This window comes from Artemia sp. Qi Xiang Cuo, chromosome 13 (assembly GCF_049724085.1).
Source record: "Artemia sp. Qi Xiang Cuo chromosome 13, ASM4972408v1, whole genome shotgun sequence".
In the NCBI taxonomy this organism is placed as follows: domain Eukaryota; kingdom Metazoa; phylum Arthropoda; class Branchiopoda; order Anostraca; family Artemiidae; genus Artemia; species Artemia sp. Qi Xiang Cuo.
In genome coordinates this window covers 59,945,130-59,965,584 of record NC_142806.1, presented here as the reverse complement: position 1 = coordinate 59,965,584, position 20,455 = coordinate 59,945,130, and the positions used below count along the sequence as shown (strand labels likewise).

At 32.5% G+C, this 20,455-nt stretch overlaps 2 protein-coding genes and 1 pseudogene across 4 annotated transcripts in view; 1 reads left to right on the top strand and 2 right to left on the bottom strand.

The window, feature by feature from the left end:
• Positions 1 to 1,607: 1,607 nt before the first annotated feature.
• LOC148945491 (brefeldin A-inhibited guanine nucleotide-exchange protein 1 pseudogene) lies at positions 1,608 to 7,084 on the top strand (annotated as a pseudogene).
• A 1,175-nt stretch (positions 7,085 to 8,259) lies between these two features.
• LOC148945490 (E3 ubiquitin-protein ligase NRDP1-like) lies at positions 8,260 to 20,371 on the bottom strand. 3 transcript variants are annotated; one of them, XM_089099646.1, is made up of 4 exons: positions 18,650 to 20,371; positions 15,102 to 15,513; positions 9,505 to 9,655; positions 8,260 to 8,726 (listed from the first exon to the last, which is right to left on the bottom strand). In XM_089099646.1, exons 3-4 carry the CDS (start codon positions 9,637 to 9,639, stop codon positions 8,364 to 8,366), a joined length of 498 nt encoding a protein of 165 aa, XP_088955772.1. In that variant the 5' UTR covers positions 9,640 to 9,655; positions 15,102 to 15,513; positions 18,650 to 20,371; the 3' UTR covers positions 8,260 to 8,363. The 3 variants fall into 3 exon arrangements, with proteins under 3 accessions (XP_088955772.1, XP_088955771.1, XP_088955773.1); XM_089099645.1 differs by having other exon boundaries at positions 15,114 to 15,513; XM_089099647.1 differs by having other exon boundaries at positions 15,119 to 15,513.
• LOC148945489 (E3 ubiquitin-protein ligase NRDP1-like) overlaps positions 12,812 to 20,455 on the bottom strand; it is a 60,174-nt gene continuing 52,530 nt past the window's right edge. Inside the window, exon 3 of the mRNA XM_089099649.1 lies at positions 12,812 to 13,066. Coding sequence (XP_088955775.1) covers positions 13,054 to 13,066 — 13 coding nt within the window. The 3' untranslated portion in view covers positions 12,812 to 13,053. The remainder of the gene's footprint in view (positions 13,067 to 20,455) is intronic.

Genomic DNA, 20,455 nt, shown 5'->3' with positions numbered 1-20,455 from the left:
AAAGAAAAAGGCACGTCTCTGGCTACAACAGTTAGAGATAGTGACGATTCTGACATCGGTAATAATGTATACAACAACTCTTCAGACCCCAGCATAGACATCGAAGACGAGCCCCCAACCAGCAACTTCAAATTTGACACTGAGAAATTCAAGGCTGGTGATTACATTCTGATTGAGCTGAAGAGCAAGAAAGGGAATTCTGTTCACAATATTATCATTATCAAAAAGTAGCAACTGAAGAGCTTAAGGTCCACTTTTGGAAGGAGACGGGAGCAAGAGACTTTGCGCTAACTGAGGAGATGAAAAAATGGCGGAATATTCCTAATTGTCTTTTTCAAGGATGGTATTGAATGAGTTACTTTTGCTTTGGCATGCTCAGCAACTTCTTATCGTTCAACTGAATCAATTCATGGATAATTAAACAAATGAACATTAGCAAATCGTTGGTAAATCTCCCATATTTATATCGTACAAAAAACCAATCTTGAAGATTGAAATGTATATGTTGATATTGTAAACGATGTTGGGAAATTTTTGTTTGTTTCCAGCTTTTTTAACCATCTACCAGGTAACATCCAGAAAAAAATTCCAGTATATTAAAAGTTCTCGTTAATATCTAGCGTAAATTTGAAGTTCTCGGGGGGGGGCAGCTGCCCTCCCCTGCGCCCATGGCTACTACTACTATAACTATATTTTATTTTAATTGTATTGACGACGCTTCTTGACTACTAATCCTTGCCTCGGCCCTACAATATGTTGCTAAAGCCGGGGAAAAAAATACCGGAAGGTAAATCATTACTACAGTGACACGAACTTCAGCCTTCCTTCTCAGGAGGAATATACTGACGTCATCATAGCTTAAGTCATAATTTACGTCATAAATACTTCTAATACGAATATAACGACATTCATTGTCTAGTGTATTAAAATGTAGTTTTTGTAAAAATAATGATTTTAGCTTAAATATAACTTTTTTTAAGAACAAAAGGCACTAGATGTGACGATTTCCTTTAAAATGAACCATTAAACAGCTCTCTACAGTTTTCTAGTACCCAGCCATCTGGGAGAAGGAAAAGAAAAAAGATGTTATCGATGCGAAATATGATGATAATGGGCAATTACCTTGTTTTTCAAGTCAATGGATTTTCCTTATTGTTTAAGTCAAGGGGTTGTAAGTTTCTTTCATAAAGGTCTTAGACAAGGCGGTTCTAATGGTGTACTTTGTAGTTCGATCTGATACTTTTCTTAGATGTTATGGGCTCTTGTATTTCTTAGAGTGGGTTGTGATCATCTCTTACCAGGTTGCTACTACCAATGTGACCATGATATGTCAGTTTCAGTATATATGAGAACCCTATTGTAGAGGCTTCAAGATTCTAGCTATGAAAATATAGAATATTGCATTTTCGCCAGAATTACGAACGCTTATTTATAGGTTTTTTTTTTGCTTTTTTCATTTCCTTTTCCTCGGGGTGTGATTATTTCAAACCAGTGGTCCTATGAGATCGGGAAAGATCTCAGTCGAGCACAAATCAAAGTTCTAATGCTATTTATAAGTAAACGAAAAGATTGAAGGGCAACTAATTGGACCCCATCAGTTAAATCGATACCCCATCAATGTCGATTTCTTAGCATTAGGCCTTGATAGGAACTTGGGACAGAGTACGTTAAGCTATTGCACTTAAAAGATAAAAACTAAATAAACAATTCCTTTCTATGTTGACGACACTGGTTCTAGCTTCTATACCTCTATAAATCACTTTTTATTTTAAAGAGTCAAAAATACCACAAGTTGACACGATACATAATTAGATTATTTTGGGAAGTTCTAATGTTTTGATAATAATAACCAAATTATTGCTATAACTTATTACTTCGCTGTTACGAACTGTTGCCATACAGAACAAACTAGTGAATTTTTTTTGCCAATTATTGACTGTCAATAACAGTTTGATCAGCGAAATAGATAAATTCAAACATTTTCATGAAAAATATTCATTATCAGAGGCCTTGAAAATATTCTACTAGAAAGAGATAAAAACTAAATAAACAATTCTTTTCTATGTTGACGACATTGGTTCTAGCTTCTACACCTCTATAAATCACTTTTTATTTTTAAGAGTCAAAAATACAACAGGTTGACACGATACACAATTAGATTATTTTGGGAAGTTCTAATGTTTTGATAATAATAACAAAATTATTGCTATAACTTATTACTTTGCTGTTACGAATTGTTGCCATACAGAACAAACTAGTGAAATTTTTTGCCAATTATTGACTATCAATAACAGTTTGATAAGCGAAATAGATACATTCAAAAATTTTCATGAAAAATATTCATTATCAGAGGCCTTGAAAATATTCTACTAGAAAGAGATAAAAACTAAATAAACAATTCCTTTCTATGTTGACAACATTGGTTCTAGCTTCTATACCTCTATAAATCACTTTTTATTTTTAAGAGTCAAAAATACCACAGGTTGACGCGATACACAATTAGATTATTTTGGGAAGTTCTAATGTTTTGATAATAATAACAAAATTATTGCTATAACTTATTACTTTGCTGTTACGAATTGTTGCCATACAGAACAAACTAGTGAAATTTTTTGCCAATTATTGACTATCAATAACAGTTTGATAAGCGAAATAGATACATTCAAACATTTTCATGAAAAATATTCATTATCAGAGGCCTTGAAAATATTTTACTAGAAAGATCGATCGTTTTTGGACTTCAAGATCGGTCGTTACCATAGACTGTGTGGAACTCAAATCCTTAAGAACCGAAGGAAACGCCTTACTCCACTGTGCTGCAGCAGCTTGTAATTTAAATATACAATTCAGTTTATGAAATGTATCATTTCAGTTTATTCAGTTCATTTCGAACACTAAATCACTTTACCAAATCAATAGCCCGTTTTGGGTTGCTTTTCCCTTTTTTGAAAAATGCTTCTATTCTCTCAGGCTCATAACTTTTGATGGAAAACTTTAAACTTAACGAGGCTTATAAATCATAAGAATCCATTCTTTTGGTGTATAAGTTCATTTTCACCAACTATGTAATATAAACACAAAAAAAAAAATAAAACCAAAAATTCTTCTATTTAAACGGCTATTGAAAACTAACTTCCTGGTATCATATCCCTCTCTTGGTAAATTTCAAAACAGTGTTCATGAAGTATTCCCCCTCCGCTTCTCCACCTTGTGTACCAGTCCAGATATGTTTTTGTTTTTTTGTATAAAAGAAAACATTTTATTCAATAGGAAGAAAGCTATTATTCCGCAGAACTTATTTCTGCTTAGATCATTTCAATTTATTTCGGGGTCATTTCAGTTTATGAAATGTAGAAAAGGAAGGAGCGATTAATGTGGATGAAGTATCTTCTAGCCATGTGTCATACTCTGAAATTCTGTCTAATCTGGTGATGCCAGCCAATCCCGTTTCTGATTTAACTGTTCCAACTGTATTCGTTGAGTCTCTTCCGGTGTCTCAAACATCTATTGCTGCACTAGATCTAGATTCAACAGAAGCCACTATAGATTCTAAAAAAGCCGCAGATAAAAGAGCACAAACGCTCGTTGAGGAAATCAAAAAGACAAAAGAAAATGTAAAAGAAGTGAAAAAAGAGACGGTTGTTATAGAGGCTATAGCTGCAAGAAACCTTGCCGTCAAAATGACGGAAACAGGCAAACAGGAAAAGGCCATAAAATTATTCCAGCAGGCTTTAAGTTTGGTACCTGAAATCCAAGCTAGGAAGATCCGTCAGGTTGAATATGCTGCTTCAAAAGGCTTACCTCCTCCTCGAAATGAAGGTCAGAATACTGCGAGTACAGAAAAATATACTTCATTTGAATTGCAATTAAAGTAAAAAACACCACGAATTGTGGTTTCAGCAATTGACTGCCTCCAGAAGCAGATTGCATATGGTCAACTGACTGGAAATGAAATAGACCCTGGAAACAAGTCCCGAAGACTTATCGATCGCTTGGTTGAAACTACCTGTAATTGTTTTACCGGTAAGCAAACAGATGACGGAGTGCAAATGCAAATTATTAAGGCTTTTGAGTATAATGATATCCCAGAATTTTGAAGTCCATATGAAAACTGTGCTAATATCACTAAAAACTGTCTATAACATCTATTTGACAAGTCGGAATGATATCAACCAGCAAGCAGCAAAAGCTACCCTCAAACAGATACCGAGTGTCATCTTTAAAAGGATGGAAAAACAAGCAGTTGAAGAAGCAGTGTTGCAATAATGTACAGCAAAGAGATACAAATTTAGTATTCCGTTCCCTGTGAATGGTCAATGAATCAAGATATTTTTACTTTGGAAATACTGTTAGAAAGTATTCAGGAGGCTTCCAATGTATTTAGATCTGATCCTGCTTTTGTAGCTACTATCCGCCCGTATTTATTTGTGGCTTTAAGCAAAAACGGCACCTCCCATGTTCCAAGGTTTTTCAATTATCACCGGAAACTTTTCTGTCTCTATTAGCTAGCTGTAGCCAACATCTAAAACCCCAAATCGAAGTGTTTTTTGACGAAATATTTCTTCAAATGCCTGGTGATGAATACCGTAGCACAAACGTGTGCTGATGCTCAGTGTGTTGCTGATACCATTGTTAACTATGACTGTGATTTGGCTGCTGCTAATATTTATGAAAGAATTGTGAATACGCTGTCAGAGATCACTTAAGGTCGGAAATCAGTTAACATTGGTGCTAATACCAATCAAGGAAAAATATTACGAAGTAAAAGTTTGGATGGCATAGTTTCAATTGTCAACTGTATGGCAGAAGGAGTTGAAAATAAGAAGGATATTTCTGAGAATTCGGACTCTGGGAAACAATTTGAGGTTTTAAAACAACAAAAGAATATTTTAGAAAAAGGTATTCATGAGTTTAACAAAGAACCTCAAGAAGGTATAACATACTTGCAAGAAATACTTGACAATATGGTCGAAGACATAGCATCTTTTCTTCTTAAAGACAAACGGCTAGATATATTCAGAATTGGATATTTCTTAGGAGATCATGGTAATTCAAATGTTGAAATAATGCACGCCTATGTTGATATGATGAATTTTCATGGCAAAGATATTATATCTGCCTTGAGATATTTTTTAGAAGGCTGTCGTCTGCCAAGAGAAACTCAAATGACACAGAGAATAATTGAAAAATTCGCAAGTAGATATCAGTACAATAACAGTAACTTTAAAAAAACACTGATACTGTTTTTATGCTTGCTTGTTCAATAATATTTCTAAATAATGATCTTTATAGTCCTGAGGTTAAAAAAAAGATGACAGAGGATGAATATATTATAAACCTTAGAAATAATAACTATACCAAAGATCTACCCGCTGAGGTCTTGTCTGACATCTATGATCAAATCACCAGAAACGAAAGCCAAGTCGTACTAGAAATAGTAAAGTAAGCAAATTAGACATGGGAATGGAAATAACTAATGAGAAAAAGATTCTGCCTTGTAGAGCTCAACAGTTGATGGAATCAGCTATTCACGTACAGGCCGTATTTATTACTGCTAAGTATCTTCAACACATTTTTCCAGTGTTTAAAACGGCACACACCCCATTTTTAGCTGCGTTCAGTAATGGGCTACATGCTTATGATGACCCAGTAATTGCAACTCTTTGCCGAGATGGTATCAGATATTCAGTACGAATAGCTTGCATATTTCACTTGGAGTCGGAACGAGAGGTAGATGTAAAAACTTTAGCAGGCTTTAGATTATCAACTGCCGATTCAGCAATATCCGAGCTCAAGACAAAAGATATTGAAACCATTAAAATGCTTATTACTATTTCCAATACAGATGGTAATTGTCTGGGAAAGTTGTGGCTTAATATTTTTAAATATATATATCAACTAGAATTGGACCAGCTTATCGGAACTTCTTTACACCACAATATATTAGCGCTTCTTCGCCATTTGTAGGATGTTGCTTTGATAGATTGGATGTAGCCGTTGATAGATTATTTACTAGTGCAACCCAATTAGACGGAGATGCATTCGTATAATTTATTAAAGCATTATGTCAGGTGTATTTTGATGAGCTTAACCAACCAACGGATCCCTGCATTTTTAGTCCTCAGAAACTAGTAGAAGTTTTGTCCGACAACATGGACAGAATGAGCAGCATACAATGGTCTCAAATATTGGATATCTTGAATGATTATTTCAATAAAGTAGGCTGTTCCCCGATTGAGGACATTGCAATCTTATCCGTATATTCACAGCGTCAACTGGTGATGAACTTAATTGAAAAGGCAAAATTGTCGAATTCTAGATTTCAAAAAGATTTCAAAAAAGATTTCAAAAAGATTTTCTGCGACCCTTAGAGCACACAATAAAAAGAAACAAGTCTCCGGTAGTGCGAAACATAGTAGTCCTTAGTAGTGCTCAAATAGTCGAATCCCAAGCCAAGAATAGAAAATCAGGATGAAAAAGCATCTTTTCTGTGTTTCATATCCCCGCATCCGATCAAGACGAAGCAATTATTGAACAAGCGTTCTCAACTACTTGCAAAATAACGGATCAGCTGTATGAGCAGTCTGATGTAACAATTAATAGCATTCAGGAACTAATAACTTGTATGAATCAAAAAACAATGTAACAACCCGTAATGTGTCAGCCACAAGGAGAGGAAAACAGGAATAGACCCAAGTTTTTTTTTTGGGGGGGGGGACGCAAATATCCACGAAGACCACACAACCTTTCCATCGAAAACATACGAATTTTTTTATAAGACGGTGAAATGCAACTATAGATGAATATTTCAATGAAACATCCAGGGGCCACATTCTACTGTCTTAGAAAAAAAAAATCTTTATTTTTCTTCTTGTTATTTATAGGGGAGTGGACTGAATAAAGTGGCCTCTTGGTTGATTGTTTCATTGGGCAAGATTTAAATTGCAATTTTGTTGATATAAATAAATGTTATCCATGCTGCTTTTCTGTTATTCATGAAATGTCAGGTTTTATTGTGAGTTTACTCTAGTAATATCAGAAAAAAATAAGCATTTGTTTTTTATTTCTTTACTTTTTTGGTCAATAGATGCACTGAGGCTTGATGTTGAATCAAATAGCCAGTTTGAGAATAACTTAATCATTTTTAGACAAATTCAGTTCTATTCTACTTCAGTAACCCAACATGTATAAGATAGCATTACTTTCTGTAGGTCAAATCATTCAAAATAAGAATAGTAGGTAACAATAATGTTTTAGTTCCTGAAAATTGACAGAATCATATCATAAGAAAATAAGCATTTTTTTATTTTTACAATATTTTCTTTTCTTTTGCACACATAGATGGCACTGAGGTTTGATAACTGCTGTCAGCTAGAAAACATGTAGGGCACTACTGAGTACATTTAAATCCGAAAGAAAGGGAAAATAAGATCGAGATATGATACTTTCCATCGAAGTGATCCTTGACTGATGAGTAGGGGCAGTGCAAAAGAAGAGCCAGAATAAGCAAGAAATTTATTACAGGAGAAGGACAAAAAAAAAAGAAGTTTCAAAATATAAAGGAGTTTTATCAATTTGACGAGGGGAAAAGAGCAGAGAAAAGGCATGGATCTATGTCCGAAATTTCTAGGATTCTATATTTACTTAGGGGATGAGAGATGTCCAAGACGCCAGGCAATTTATTCAATTCTAGACATTTTTTGTTTGCATCAAAAGGCTTAGGAATGGACTTAAATTGTTGTTCAACTCATTAAAATACTAAAGACACGTTTAATAAATACAAGTTTAGTAAAATGGATACGACCTTGTAAAGAAGTTAGCAGAATGAAAACCCTCTTTATATATGAAAAACATGTACAACAAGACGAATGTTTCATATGTTCTTTATGACATGTGTTCGATATGTCGGAGAAAATAATTCGGCTGAGCATAAATTACACGACAAACCTATTTCTGGTATTAAATGTAATTCCTAGCAGTGAAAATTTTATAATGAAAACGTCATATTATTGAATAATCGCTTTGGGCATTGTAATGCTAGACTAAATAATTATTATTTGGGCATTGTCAACAAAAAAATCATAACTGGATAATAATAACAAATAACAATAAATTATTGATATTTATTCATGTAGAATTATATTAGTGAATAAATTTTTCATATACTATAGAAAACAAAATAATTATGAATATTTATTTAAAATAACAGAACCCTTTCCGCAAAGTTTTTATTGGTCAAATCACTAAAATGCACAGAAATCAAATCACACTTTAAAGTATCTTTCTACGATTTAAAAATTCTACGTAAGCACTTAAAAGATCAATTTTATCATCCTCAAATGTAAATATGAAACTAAAAAAGACTAGCAATCAATATCAGGATCCAACCCAAATATACAATCACACAAATCACGTCCAGGACACAAATCAGGTTCACAATGTAAGACCAAAAATCCAGGATTAATGACAAAAATGTCTTGGTCCATGTGAGTGTTATCTGATGCCATTATAATATACATAGTGAGAAATTCAGGTACTTTATTTTTCTTAAGACTTACATAGTCATATCCGAACCGACAGTAGTAGTCCTTTATTCGATTCCAGTTTGCTCTTTGAACTTCTTTGTAACGTAAGCCAAGAGGCCATCGACTTTTGTTGGAGTTTTCAATCAGAGTCTTAACCATCTCCAAAGGACATCCAGAAGAGGATAGCCTTCTTTTGGCATGCTTTAAAAAGAAAAATCAGTTAAGAATATCAGAACAATATTTAATAAAATAAAACTCGTTTGAAGCAAATCCTGCTATTTCCAAAAAGCTCAGTCTAAAAAAATTTATAAAGAATAAATACAGTACTAGGAAACTGAGCGTCGCTCGGTCCCTGGTACTTGGCTGGCTTAAGATTAATGAGAACTTCTTTTTCAGTTTTTCCCAAGTGATTATTTGTGCTTTGATTATATTGTTGCATAATTCGTTAACATTTAGTAAAAATAAAACATCCGACAAATAGCGCTATTTACAATGAATACTTAAAAAAAGTCCGTGCTAAAAAAAAGTCCCAGAGTTTGTTATAAAATCATATGTATAAAAAACGTCCGTGAAAAGCAATGTTGATAACGGAAAATTCAAACCCATCTTCAAAAAGTTGTATATTTCATTAAAGGCAAGTTAAGAAATAAAAGTCTTGCAATAACAATATAATTAAAAGCAATTTCTACAATAAACAGGCTCCTTAATTATAAATAGGCGTTCTAATTATAAATAGAAAGGACCAGAGACATAGTAAAGTCATATGCCGGCAACAAATCGCTCCTTAGAGCAATTTGTGGAAAAAACCTCCTTTGAGATTTTGGTTAGAAGAGCAATCTTAGGGATTATGATCTTCGAAATTGCATTTATTGGCATGAATTGCAATTAATGTGTGAGTTTTGCATGTGGGATTTCTGAGGAGGAAATGATTGAGAATTTAGAAAGATGGCTGACATATTCAAGGAACAAAATTACCTACCAAAAGCATCAATCGACAAGGTCTTAACACAAGTTCAGGTCTTGACATTGGGTTCAGAATTTCAATCGTGGCACTGGATTCAGCTCCAAGGCTCCACCTGTAATGAGCTCCAAGGCTCCAAGGCTCCAGCTCCATCTGTAAATACTGTATCCTGGAAACATAAAAATATTCCTTAGCTGCTTATTCAGTAATATTCGTTCACGAGTGTTCACAACTTATTTAATTTTTTTTTTTTGAATGAGTGAATCTTCTTAGCAAGAACTTAACTTCAGCAAATTTTATATATATATATATATATATATATATATATATATATATATATATATATATATATATATATATATATATATATATATATATATATATATATATATATATATATGATTATATAATGTTTATTTTATGATTACATATATGATTTGAACCTCGGCCCTCCGTTTTTGAAAGAATTTTTTCCATTACTCCATAATAAAAAGATACAATGCTTTTGCATAAATTGGAAGAAAACATTTATAAATCAATTGTGAAAAATATTCATTTCTATATCCCCAATCTTACCTTCTATCTCACCTTAATTCCTACATACTTTATCAGTTCTCTCTAACTACAATTAATCAAATGAAAATAGTTTGGATAACCTGCTGTCATTTGAAATAGTAAATAATACTAAAATTGTTAACACTTTTAACATATGTCCTTGATAGAAGCTTTTTGCCCATATGAAGGTAATTATAAAAATAATAAGGGTACGTACAATAAAAAGTGATTATTTGGATGAAGTGTTAAATTCATCTATGTTCGAGGGCGTCTACAAGACAGTGTTAGAATTACTTCAGCCAATAGAATTTTGTGATTACAAATCCTCCTCAATTTTTACGATGTCTTTTGATTCTGTTCAACATCTATGTAAAAAATTATACCTTTGTATTCTAAATAGCAATAATAACCTTGTAATTTATTGGAAAAAACTAAAAGTGATCAAACATTATGACATAATTTTCATTTTTTCAAAAGCTAAAGGATGAAAAATCTAAAAATTATTGCTACAGTTGAACAATAAAACAAAGGAAGGCAATTAAAAACCGCAGGATTTTAACAGAATTTTCATTATGGATTAACATTATGACAGAATTTTCATTTTTTTTCGAAAGCTAAAGGGATGAAAAATCTAAAAATTATAGCCACAGTTAAACAATAAAAAAAAGGCAATTAAGAACCAAAAGGATTTTATTTCCATAATACATTTTCCAAAAGAGTTCTCCAGAGAAAACTAAGGGCCATATTAAAGTCTATAAATTGCAGACATAAAGCCATACAACAACTCAAAGATAAAAGGATTAGAAATGGCTATAAATAAAAAATAAAGCTTAAAATGGACAGAACGTAAAATGGATAAACACATACAACTGAATAAATTTTAAAAATTTGATTTTGAATTGAAGTTATCAAGTATTTTGCAATAGGTTGCATAGGTTGCATCAAGACACTGGGTAATTGTAGACAAAGAAAAGCCAAGACAAATAGTCCAAGTAATTGAGAGGCAAATGTTTAAATGGCTGGGGCACAGGTAAATGGCAGGAGTATGCAGATTAGAAAAGATTAAGAGAAAAACAAAGGATATCTTATTCGAATTTTGAACAAACTGAAATTACTACAAATAAAAGTATTTTCATTGCCGTTTTAACTTCTTTGAATGACAGATTGGAACTATTTGGAGCCATTGTTTTACAGCTGTTTCAAATTTTTGTTCTGAAAATAATGCAAGATTCAGCAACCTTAGTACATACTTAATAATAGTACAATGATTGGAAACTAACTATTATTTTACTTTCCAAAAAAAAGGACGTAAAAAGGATAAACACATACAACTGAATATATTTTAAAAATATATTAAAGAAAATATTAAGAGAAAAACAAAGGATATCTTATCCGAATTTGGAACAAAGTGAAATTACTACAAATAAAAGTATTTTCATTGCCGTTTTAACTTCTTTGAATGACAGATTGGAACTATTTGGAGCCATTGTTTTACAACTGTTTCAAATTTTTGTTCTGAAAATAATGCAAGATTCAACAACCTTAGTACATACTTAATAATAGTACAATGATTGGAAACTAACTATTATTTTACTTTCCAAAAAAAGGACGTAAAAAGGATAAACATATACAACTGAATATATTTTAAAAATATATTAAAGAAAAGATTAAGAGAAAAACAAAGGATATCTTATCCGAATTTTGAACAAAGTGAAATTACTACAAATAAAAGTATTTTCATTGCCGTTTTAACTTCTTTGAATGACAGATTGGAACTATTTGGAGCCATTGTTTTACAACTGTTTCAAATTTTTATTCTGAAAATAATGCAAGATTCAGCAACCTTAGTACATACTTAATAATAGTACAATGATTGGAAACTAACTATTATTTTACTTTCCAAAAAAAGGACGTAAAAAGGATAAACATATACAACTGAATATATTTTAAAAATATATTAAAGAAAAGATTAAGAGAAAAACAAAGGATATCTTATCCGAATTTTGAACAAAGTGAAATTACTACAAATCAAAGTATTTTCATTGCCGTTTTAACTTCTTTGAATGACAGATTGGAACTATTTGGAGCCATTGTTTTACAGCTGTTTCAAATTTTTGTTCTGAAAATAATGCAAGATTCAACAACCTTAGTACATGCTTAATAATAATACAATGATTGGAAACTAACTATTATTTTACTTTCCAAAAAAAGGACGTAAAAAGGATAAACATATACAACTGAATATATTTTAAAAATATATTAAAGAAAAGATTAAGAGAAAAACAAAGGATATCTTATCCGAATTTTGAACAAAGTGAAATTACTACAAATAAAAGTATTTTCATTGCCGTTTTAACTTCTTTGAATGACAGATTGGAACTATTTGGAGCCATTGTTTTACAACTGTTTCAAATTTTTATTCTGAAAATAATGCAAGATTCAACAACCTTAGTACATGCTTAATAATAATACAATGATTGGAAACTAACTATTATTTTACTTTCCAAAAAAAGGACGTAAAAAGGATAAACATATACAACTGAATATATTTTAAAAATATATTAAAGAAAAGATTAAGAGAAAAACAAAGGATATCTTATCCGAATTTTGAACAAAGTGAAATTACTACAAATCAAAGTATTTTCATTGCCGTTTTAACTTCTTTGAATGACAGATTGGAACTATTTGGAGCCATTGTTTTACAACTGTTTCAAATTTTTGTTCTGAAAATAATGCAAGATTCAGTAACCTTAGTACATACTTAATAATAGTACAATGATTGGAAACTAACTATTATTTTACTTTCCAAAAAAAGGACGTAAAAAGGATAAACACATACAACTGAATATATTTTAAAAATATATTAAAGAAAAAATTAAGAGAAAAACAAAGGATATCTTATCCGAATTTTGAACAAAGTGAAATTACTACAAATAAAAGTATTTTCATTGCCGTTTTAACTTCTTTGAATGACAGATTGGAACTATTTGGAGCCATTGTTTTACAGCTGTTTCAAATTTTTGTTCTGAAAATAATGCAAGATTCAACAACCTTAGTACATACTTAATAACAGTACAATGATTGGAAACTAACTATTATTTTACTTTCCAAAAAAAGGACGTAAAAAGGATAAACACATACAACTGAATATATTTTAAAAATATATTAAAGAAAAAATTAAGAGAAAAACAAAGGATATCTTATCCGAATTTTGAACAAAGTGAAATTACTACAAATAAAAGTATTTTCATTGCCGTTTTAACTTCTTTGAATGACAGATTGGAACTATTTGGAGCCATTGTTTTACAACTGTTTCAAATTTTTGTTCTGAAAATAATGCAAGATTCAACAACCTTAGTACATACTTAATAACAGTACAATGATTGGAAACTAACTATTATTTTACTTTCCAAAAAAAAAGAAACACTTTTGTTTTTATTGCTCCTTTAAATCTATCATAACCAAGAAAACGCCTTTGCTGGTTCCCAAATCGATTAGAACAAAATTAAACAGAGCCTAAATGCACACAAAAAGATTTAAAATTGCTGTCAAACAACATTAGGAGTAAAACTTAAACCAGCAGCACCTCCATGGTTCTGATCAGGTGATGCCCTTGTATGGTTCTGAGTCGACTAGGTGATGCCCTTGTATGTACCCTATCAAAACGCCTTGACTCTGCACTCTTTCCTAATATGTCGTACATTTTGCGTGTTATATTCAATATTAGCTACGTTTGTTATATTTATATTTGGTAGAAGCATATTATATTTGGTGCAATATTGAACAGCACCACATCGAAAAAAGCAAAGAAGAACTTGATTCAATATGACACATTTAGACAGATGAACAAACTATAAAAAATTTTCAGATTTTTTTTTTAGCTATCAATATTCTCCTTTTTCCATCAAATAAAACTAAGTCACATTCTGTGATAGGTTTTCTAACTCGGCGTGTGATTTTTCATCCAAACGCTGGTTCTCCATCAAGAGCGCCAAGAGTATTCCCGGAGATCTTTAACAAAAATTTTCTTATATTTTCATTTTTTTTTCGAAAACCCTTCTGTCCCTTTAGGCCCAGTGTCCACTCTTACGAACTTTAAAATCAGTCATTGCATCGATATGTAAAGTATATTTCCGAGATCCACTTAATTACTTATAATTTATTGCTCTTCTTCTTGTACTGAATTTATATCAACTGTATTGCAATCCCAACATAAGTTTTGTTTGATAATGGCGCGGTTGTTCCCTCTACTAAACCAGAAATTCGTAGATTCTTGTTTCATTACCATACTAGCAAATTTCATCTATTAGACAAAACATTGAAAACACCTGAGAGGTCGAAGGATTCACTTCCAGTTTAACTTACACCAGGTCATCCTCTCCACTTCCCCGTTACTCTTAGTCATAGCCTATAAACAACATTTTGCAGGTTAAATTTTCAGTTTTAGATCTAAGTTTTGTTTTTGCTCATCTATCTTTACAAGAAATCCTTCTTTAACCCTTTTACGACTAACCCCTTTTTTCTATAAAATTGGACAAAAAAATAAAATAAATATAATTCCTGACCGTTTAATAACGCTGACTCCGAATTGTTCTAAAAGAAACATCCTAAGTGAGCAGTCGCTTTTGTATGGTCTAAATAAGAACTAACTATAAAATAATATCATATGGTAAAGAGGGAGAGAGAAACATAGAGGGAATATGCAATCAGTGAGGTCAGTCAATACAAAACGGGGACGTAGGAAATCAAAATCAGACACAAGAAAACATTTCCAAGATAAATGTTGCTTTAGAAATTGCATCTGTTTTTACACACTGACAATGACTTTTGTAGTTATACTCTAACCTTACCATGCTGTAACTTGCTTTAGCCAGTAATAATACACGAATCTGTTCCACCTATGCATTTTGTTGTTGTTATATTTCTCATAATAACTATGGAAAAGATTACTCAGGTGAAAAAAAAAAAAATGGCCCCCCCCCCCCGATTAAAAAAAAAAACAGGTTTTAACTTCCCTCCAAATTTCTGTAAATTCACACCACTGAGCATTAAAAATTCACCTGATTTACTACCTTACTTTGTCCAGCTGTTGGTAACAGTTTTGAATCTCAACTTGTTGAATGCTTCTCTGTGTTTCCTTTTTTTAATGCATTGATTTCTGCTTTAAGCAAGTCCAGTTCTGACTGCATTTTGGATATTTTTTCTTCATTCTCTTTTTGAGCTATTGCTTGTAAATCCAATTCGGACTGCATCTCGGATATTTTTTCTTCGTTTGATGCTATTTCCAATTTCAAACTTTGAAAGCAATTATGCTTTTGTAGTTCCTCAAAGAGGATAGAAGCTCCACATCCTGATTGGCAAGTAACAAGTCTCTTTGGGTTGAAATGGCATTCTAGTATATGTGCTGAGAGTCTTTCCAATGTCAATAAGGCAGGACATCCATGTGCCTGGTTGCTACAGCTCAAAGTTAATCTACATAAAAAGAAATATCTGTTGAAAATTTAAATGATATTACACAAGATAGCCAAGTTTAACTAGCTTAGAGCAATAATGACATTTTCTAACTTTGAAAGCCATTTATGACGGTTCTGACAATCGTAAAATCTTCCCTCAATGTTCTGGCTTTGCATGCCCTATTTATTTACTAGAGCATGTTTGCAGCAATAGCTTCAATCTATAAAGAGTGAACTACTATTACACAAAGCCAGAAGTTCAAAATCGTATTTTGAAAATAACTGCCAAATAAGAATTTGTTTGGTTTAAAAGTTATAAAGGAATGCAAAGTATTATACATGTTCACTCAAACATAAAGTTCATTGCAGAAACAAATTTTCAGAAATTTTTAAAAGAGCTCAAATCTCTTCAAACCGGTGGCAGATCAAAATCAAAAGAACACTATTGGAATCCCAAATGTCAAAAACTCTGTTTTGGAACTGAATCATGAAAAGACAGAACATTCTTCTTTTTTTGCAGTGATGGGTTTGTTTTTTCTTCTTTTCTTTCCGCCAGGGCAAGCACGCTACCACAAACTCATAGAGAGATGTTGAATTGCCCACTTAAAGCCATTGATCATATCTGCGTGCTTTTTTTGTAAGTTCTTCTTAATAATACTATTGCAAAGCACCATAAATCACTAAAAATGAACTTTTTGGTTCCATTTCTGGAGTTGAAAGACTGGTAAGCGCAACAAGGGTACCATCACAAAACTGTGACTAAAAACACGTTGTCTGAAGGTCTACAATACCTATCTTGTAAGCCTCCCCTCCGAACCCCCTTAGTAGGCAAAAACTATAAAAAAAGGTTTTGAAGAAATCTGCTAAATAAGAAAAAATCACTAAAATTCGATCAAGGAATAAGAAACTTTAGTTATGTTTTGGTTAACAGGAAAAAAAGGACTTGCAATACTGAACTTTTTTCTCTTTTTTTACAGCAACCTGTAAATTTCAGCATGTAAAGAACAAACCACAGTCTCTTGTTGATAATTTTATGTGTGTGCTAATAGTTATCAACATCATGAATGTTCAAGGATGGTGAGAGACAACAAATTGGTTTTGTCTTTTTGAAAGATAATTTAAGACTTTTCTGCTTCTAAGAGAAAATTCATCTTTTTTCTATTTAAAGAAAGATTGCCACAATTTTACAATTGAAGCTTGGACACACACAATTATCATCTTGATTTCAGATCATATATTCATTATCTATATATATATGTTTGATAATATTGAAAAGCACAACAATGCACAAGCAGGTAAACATCCACTACAAATCAAACAAGAATGATGGAATCAATCAGTTTATATAGACAGACTTAAGCAATTTTGTTTAAATTGCTTTTGTATCAATTGAGTATCTGCACCCTCTCTCAGTGTTGAGTTAAGGGTGGCTTGTTATGTAACTTTTTGAACTGAATCAATTGGTATACATAAAGTATATATTGGTATGTTGCTGCATCTCCTATGGTTTCAAATATTGGCAGTTCAATCTTACAGCTTATCTACTGTTTCACATGACTTACAAATCCAAAACAATGTATCTGATGAACCAATCAAAAGGCTCCAAATCAATCACTAGCCCAAAAAGTGTATCTGAAAACCCAATCAAAGGCTCCAAATAAGTGTACTTGAAGGACAATAGACAAGATTGCATTTTCAATTAAAGTTACTGAAGTTAAATTAAAGTTCCCCCAGAATAAGTGTTCTATGTACAGGGAGTATCACCATAAATAGGGCCCAATGACAACTATGCACTGATCAATGCTCTTGAATTTTTTGTGAACAATAGAACTAAAGATCTTCAGTTAGTGACACTTTACTATTTGATTAAAGGACATACACACATGATTGCTGACAGAGTCCAAGGACTCTGTCAAGAACGCCTCCATGCTGGTAGATTTCACTGAGGGAATTCCACAACCTGATAACTCTATTTGAAAAGAATTTGTTCCTTAGTCTGGTATTTACATGTTTCCAGAAAAGCTTATGAGGATGACCATGAGTTCTCTTTAAATTGTCCAGTTGGAAAAGGTCAGGATTTGTATCCTCAGCATTTAGAAGCTTGTATGCTGGTATCACATCACCTTGTTTGCATCTATATGTTAGAGATATTATTCTGAGCTTGTGGAGACAGGAAGGATATGGAACATCACAGAGGCCTTTAATACATTTTGTTGCCCTCTTCTGGACTGATTCCATAGCTGCTTGGTCAGTCTTGCTGATTGGGTATGCAACACACATTCCAAATTCTAGCCTTGGTTGAACTACTCTTATACAGCTTAGTAATAACATTTGGAGATCTGCTAGTAAACGTTCTTTTGATTAAGCCAAGTGTCTGATTAGCCTTTGCAATAGTTGCTTGTGAATGAACATGGCAATTCAACTCGTTATCTACCAGAACAGCAAGATCTCTCTCTGCATGGCTGCTGGAAATAGCTTTGCAAGATCCATCACTACAATTCATATGGTACTGAGTGTGTGTGGGTTAAGACTGACTTGACAATCCCAATATAGACTGTGACTTCTCTTGAAACGGAAATTCAGATTGATTACCCCCTTGCCACCTAGAAAAATCAGTGCTATAGGCATAAGCTCTGATAAGAAATCTAACATTGTCAAAACCTGATTTCTGTAATATCCCCAAGTAGAAGGCAATTTTAGCTAGAAATACCTGAGTGTCACTGGTTTCAGACCTTGTTAAAGCAGTTTATGTTCCATTCTATTGATTTATTGAATATAATTAATATCCGCAGATAAATTGAGTGGTCAAAGTTTCCTATTACATTTTTTATAGTGCAAAACAGTATATCTGCACAAAAACTTCCTAAAGCACATTTTAGAAATAGTGTATATAGAGAAAAAGCCTATTTTCACAGGAACCTGGTTAAGCTTTTACAAAACAAGTTGATCTAAACAAATCAGCACCAAAAACTGATTGGGAAGTACTAATCATTTACACTTCTTAAAGCATGTTTGCAAGGAAGAAACAATTAATTTTATATAAACTTTAATAAACTAAATAAAGGTAAAAAATAAAATTCACAAAACCCATCCTGTCTGAGGTCTTTTAAAAATCAGTTTGTACATATTAGCAATATATTGAAATAAATAAATACCTAGAAAGAAAATTCCTCAGGATCCTTGGAGCAGGCTTCAGAGCATCAATAGTTAAATTGGTTCTGTCTAAAAGGTTTGCCATCAATGGCTGCTTTGGGGAAGCTATTAGTCCATTAAGAGTGAGCTGAGAAAAAGGTGTGGCAGATTAAGTGACTCCAGGGGCACCATCGAATCTCTTTGTCCATCATTGTCAAGAAGACTTGAACACTGTAGCCTTGAAATCATTCAGTAGTCTTCTTCAGGAAGTCTGTAAAGTGAAGTGCTTTTAGAAATAATATAGGCCAATGTATAAGTATTTTTCAAAGTTGTTTTTCGGATTTTATAATGTTTTTGATAGGCTATTTTTATTGAAAAAACAAAGAAAATAAACTCCCATCCTGGGGAATTAAAATTTTGTAATGGGTGTTCCGCTAAATTGATTTTGTGATAAATTTGTCCAGCTATTTTGAAGCTAAAAACACTACGATTGTTTTTGGTTCCATCATCTCTAACGTTGAATGAAGATAAAGCAAAATATGAGTTCCGGCCTTGTAGTTGTTTGTGGAACTCCTTAGAGAGCAAGTGATGTCCTATAACAGGCCAAACGCATTCATTTGGAAATTGATTGATGAAGGAATGCAATTCGACCAAGCAGGCAGAAGCCCCAAAGTACAACATTTTTATTGGCTACTTTTCCTGTGGGATAATGGAGGACTCCACAGGGAATACATACAGAGTTAAAGGGTCCCATTGGCTTGTAAATAGTACTTACGTACTACTAGTTTATGGCATCTTTATAGGTTTTAACTGGGTTTTATGCCACGATTTGTTGGCATCGAAGATTGTGATGATGGTGTTCTTCTAACATAATATTTTTTTCAGTACTTGTGTACACAATGATACACACTTGAGAAGTGGATTTAGGTCAGTCCTAATGAAATATACCAAAATACAATGAAAATATAATACTTTATAAACAAATTTGGGCTATATTTTTGCACATTAGAGGGGTGGGGGAGGGGGGGGGTCAAGGAAATGAGCCATTGAACAACTCTCTACGATGTTCCAGTGCCAAGCTATCTATGGAATATAAAGCTTAAATACAACTTTACCACGAACTGTTTGATTGCTTCATAATTCAAATATCTTTGAAAAGACAGCAGTATGAAAAGACATCAAAAATACAGTTTTTAGTGGAAAAATTTATCCTGTTTTAAAAATAATTTGTTTTAGTTACAAAAGGTTTTTAACCCAATTAATTTCCTTTAAAATGAGGCATTGAACAACTCTCTATGATGTTCCAGTGCCAAGCTATCTGTAGAAAAGAAGAAAGAAAAAAAGATGCCGTTTGTGGAGAATATCGTAGTTAAAGTCAATTTTCTTGATTTTCAAGCCAATATATTTTCTTTGTTATTCAAGCCAAGGGACGGTAAGTTTGCTACATAGAAGTTTTGGACAAGGCGGTTCCAATAGTGTACTTCTTGTTTTGATCTGAATCTTTTTTCAGGAGTTATGGGTTTTTATAATTCTTAACATTGGACGTGATAGTCTCTTACTAGGTTGCTAGCTACTGCTGCAACCCGGATGATTTGTTCTTTTCTAGATGTTTCGTAAAAAACAGATTTATTTCAAAATCGTTTTTTGCTAATTTCAAAAGGCACTATATGTTTCAGTTTCCCCAAGAAATGAGCAATTAAACAGTTCTCTATGATGGTCCAGTGCCCCGCTAAGCAGCTTTTTAAAAGATGCTTGTATTACATGATAATACTACTACTAAAGCTAAGGCTACAACTATTAATCATCAATCATAAATCAGTGTTTTTCAG

Excerpts from the sequence above, each read along its gene's own strand:
- LOC148945490 (XM_089099646.1), bottom strand. The coding sequence starts at position 9,639 with ATGGAGCTGGAGCCTTGGAGCCTTGGAGCTCATTACAGGTGGAGCCTT. Across the intron at positions 8,727-9,504 it reads CTTGTCGATTGATGCTTTTG|CATGCCAAAAGAAGGCTATC; the intron begins GTAGGTAATTTT and ends TTCTTTTTAAAG.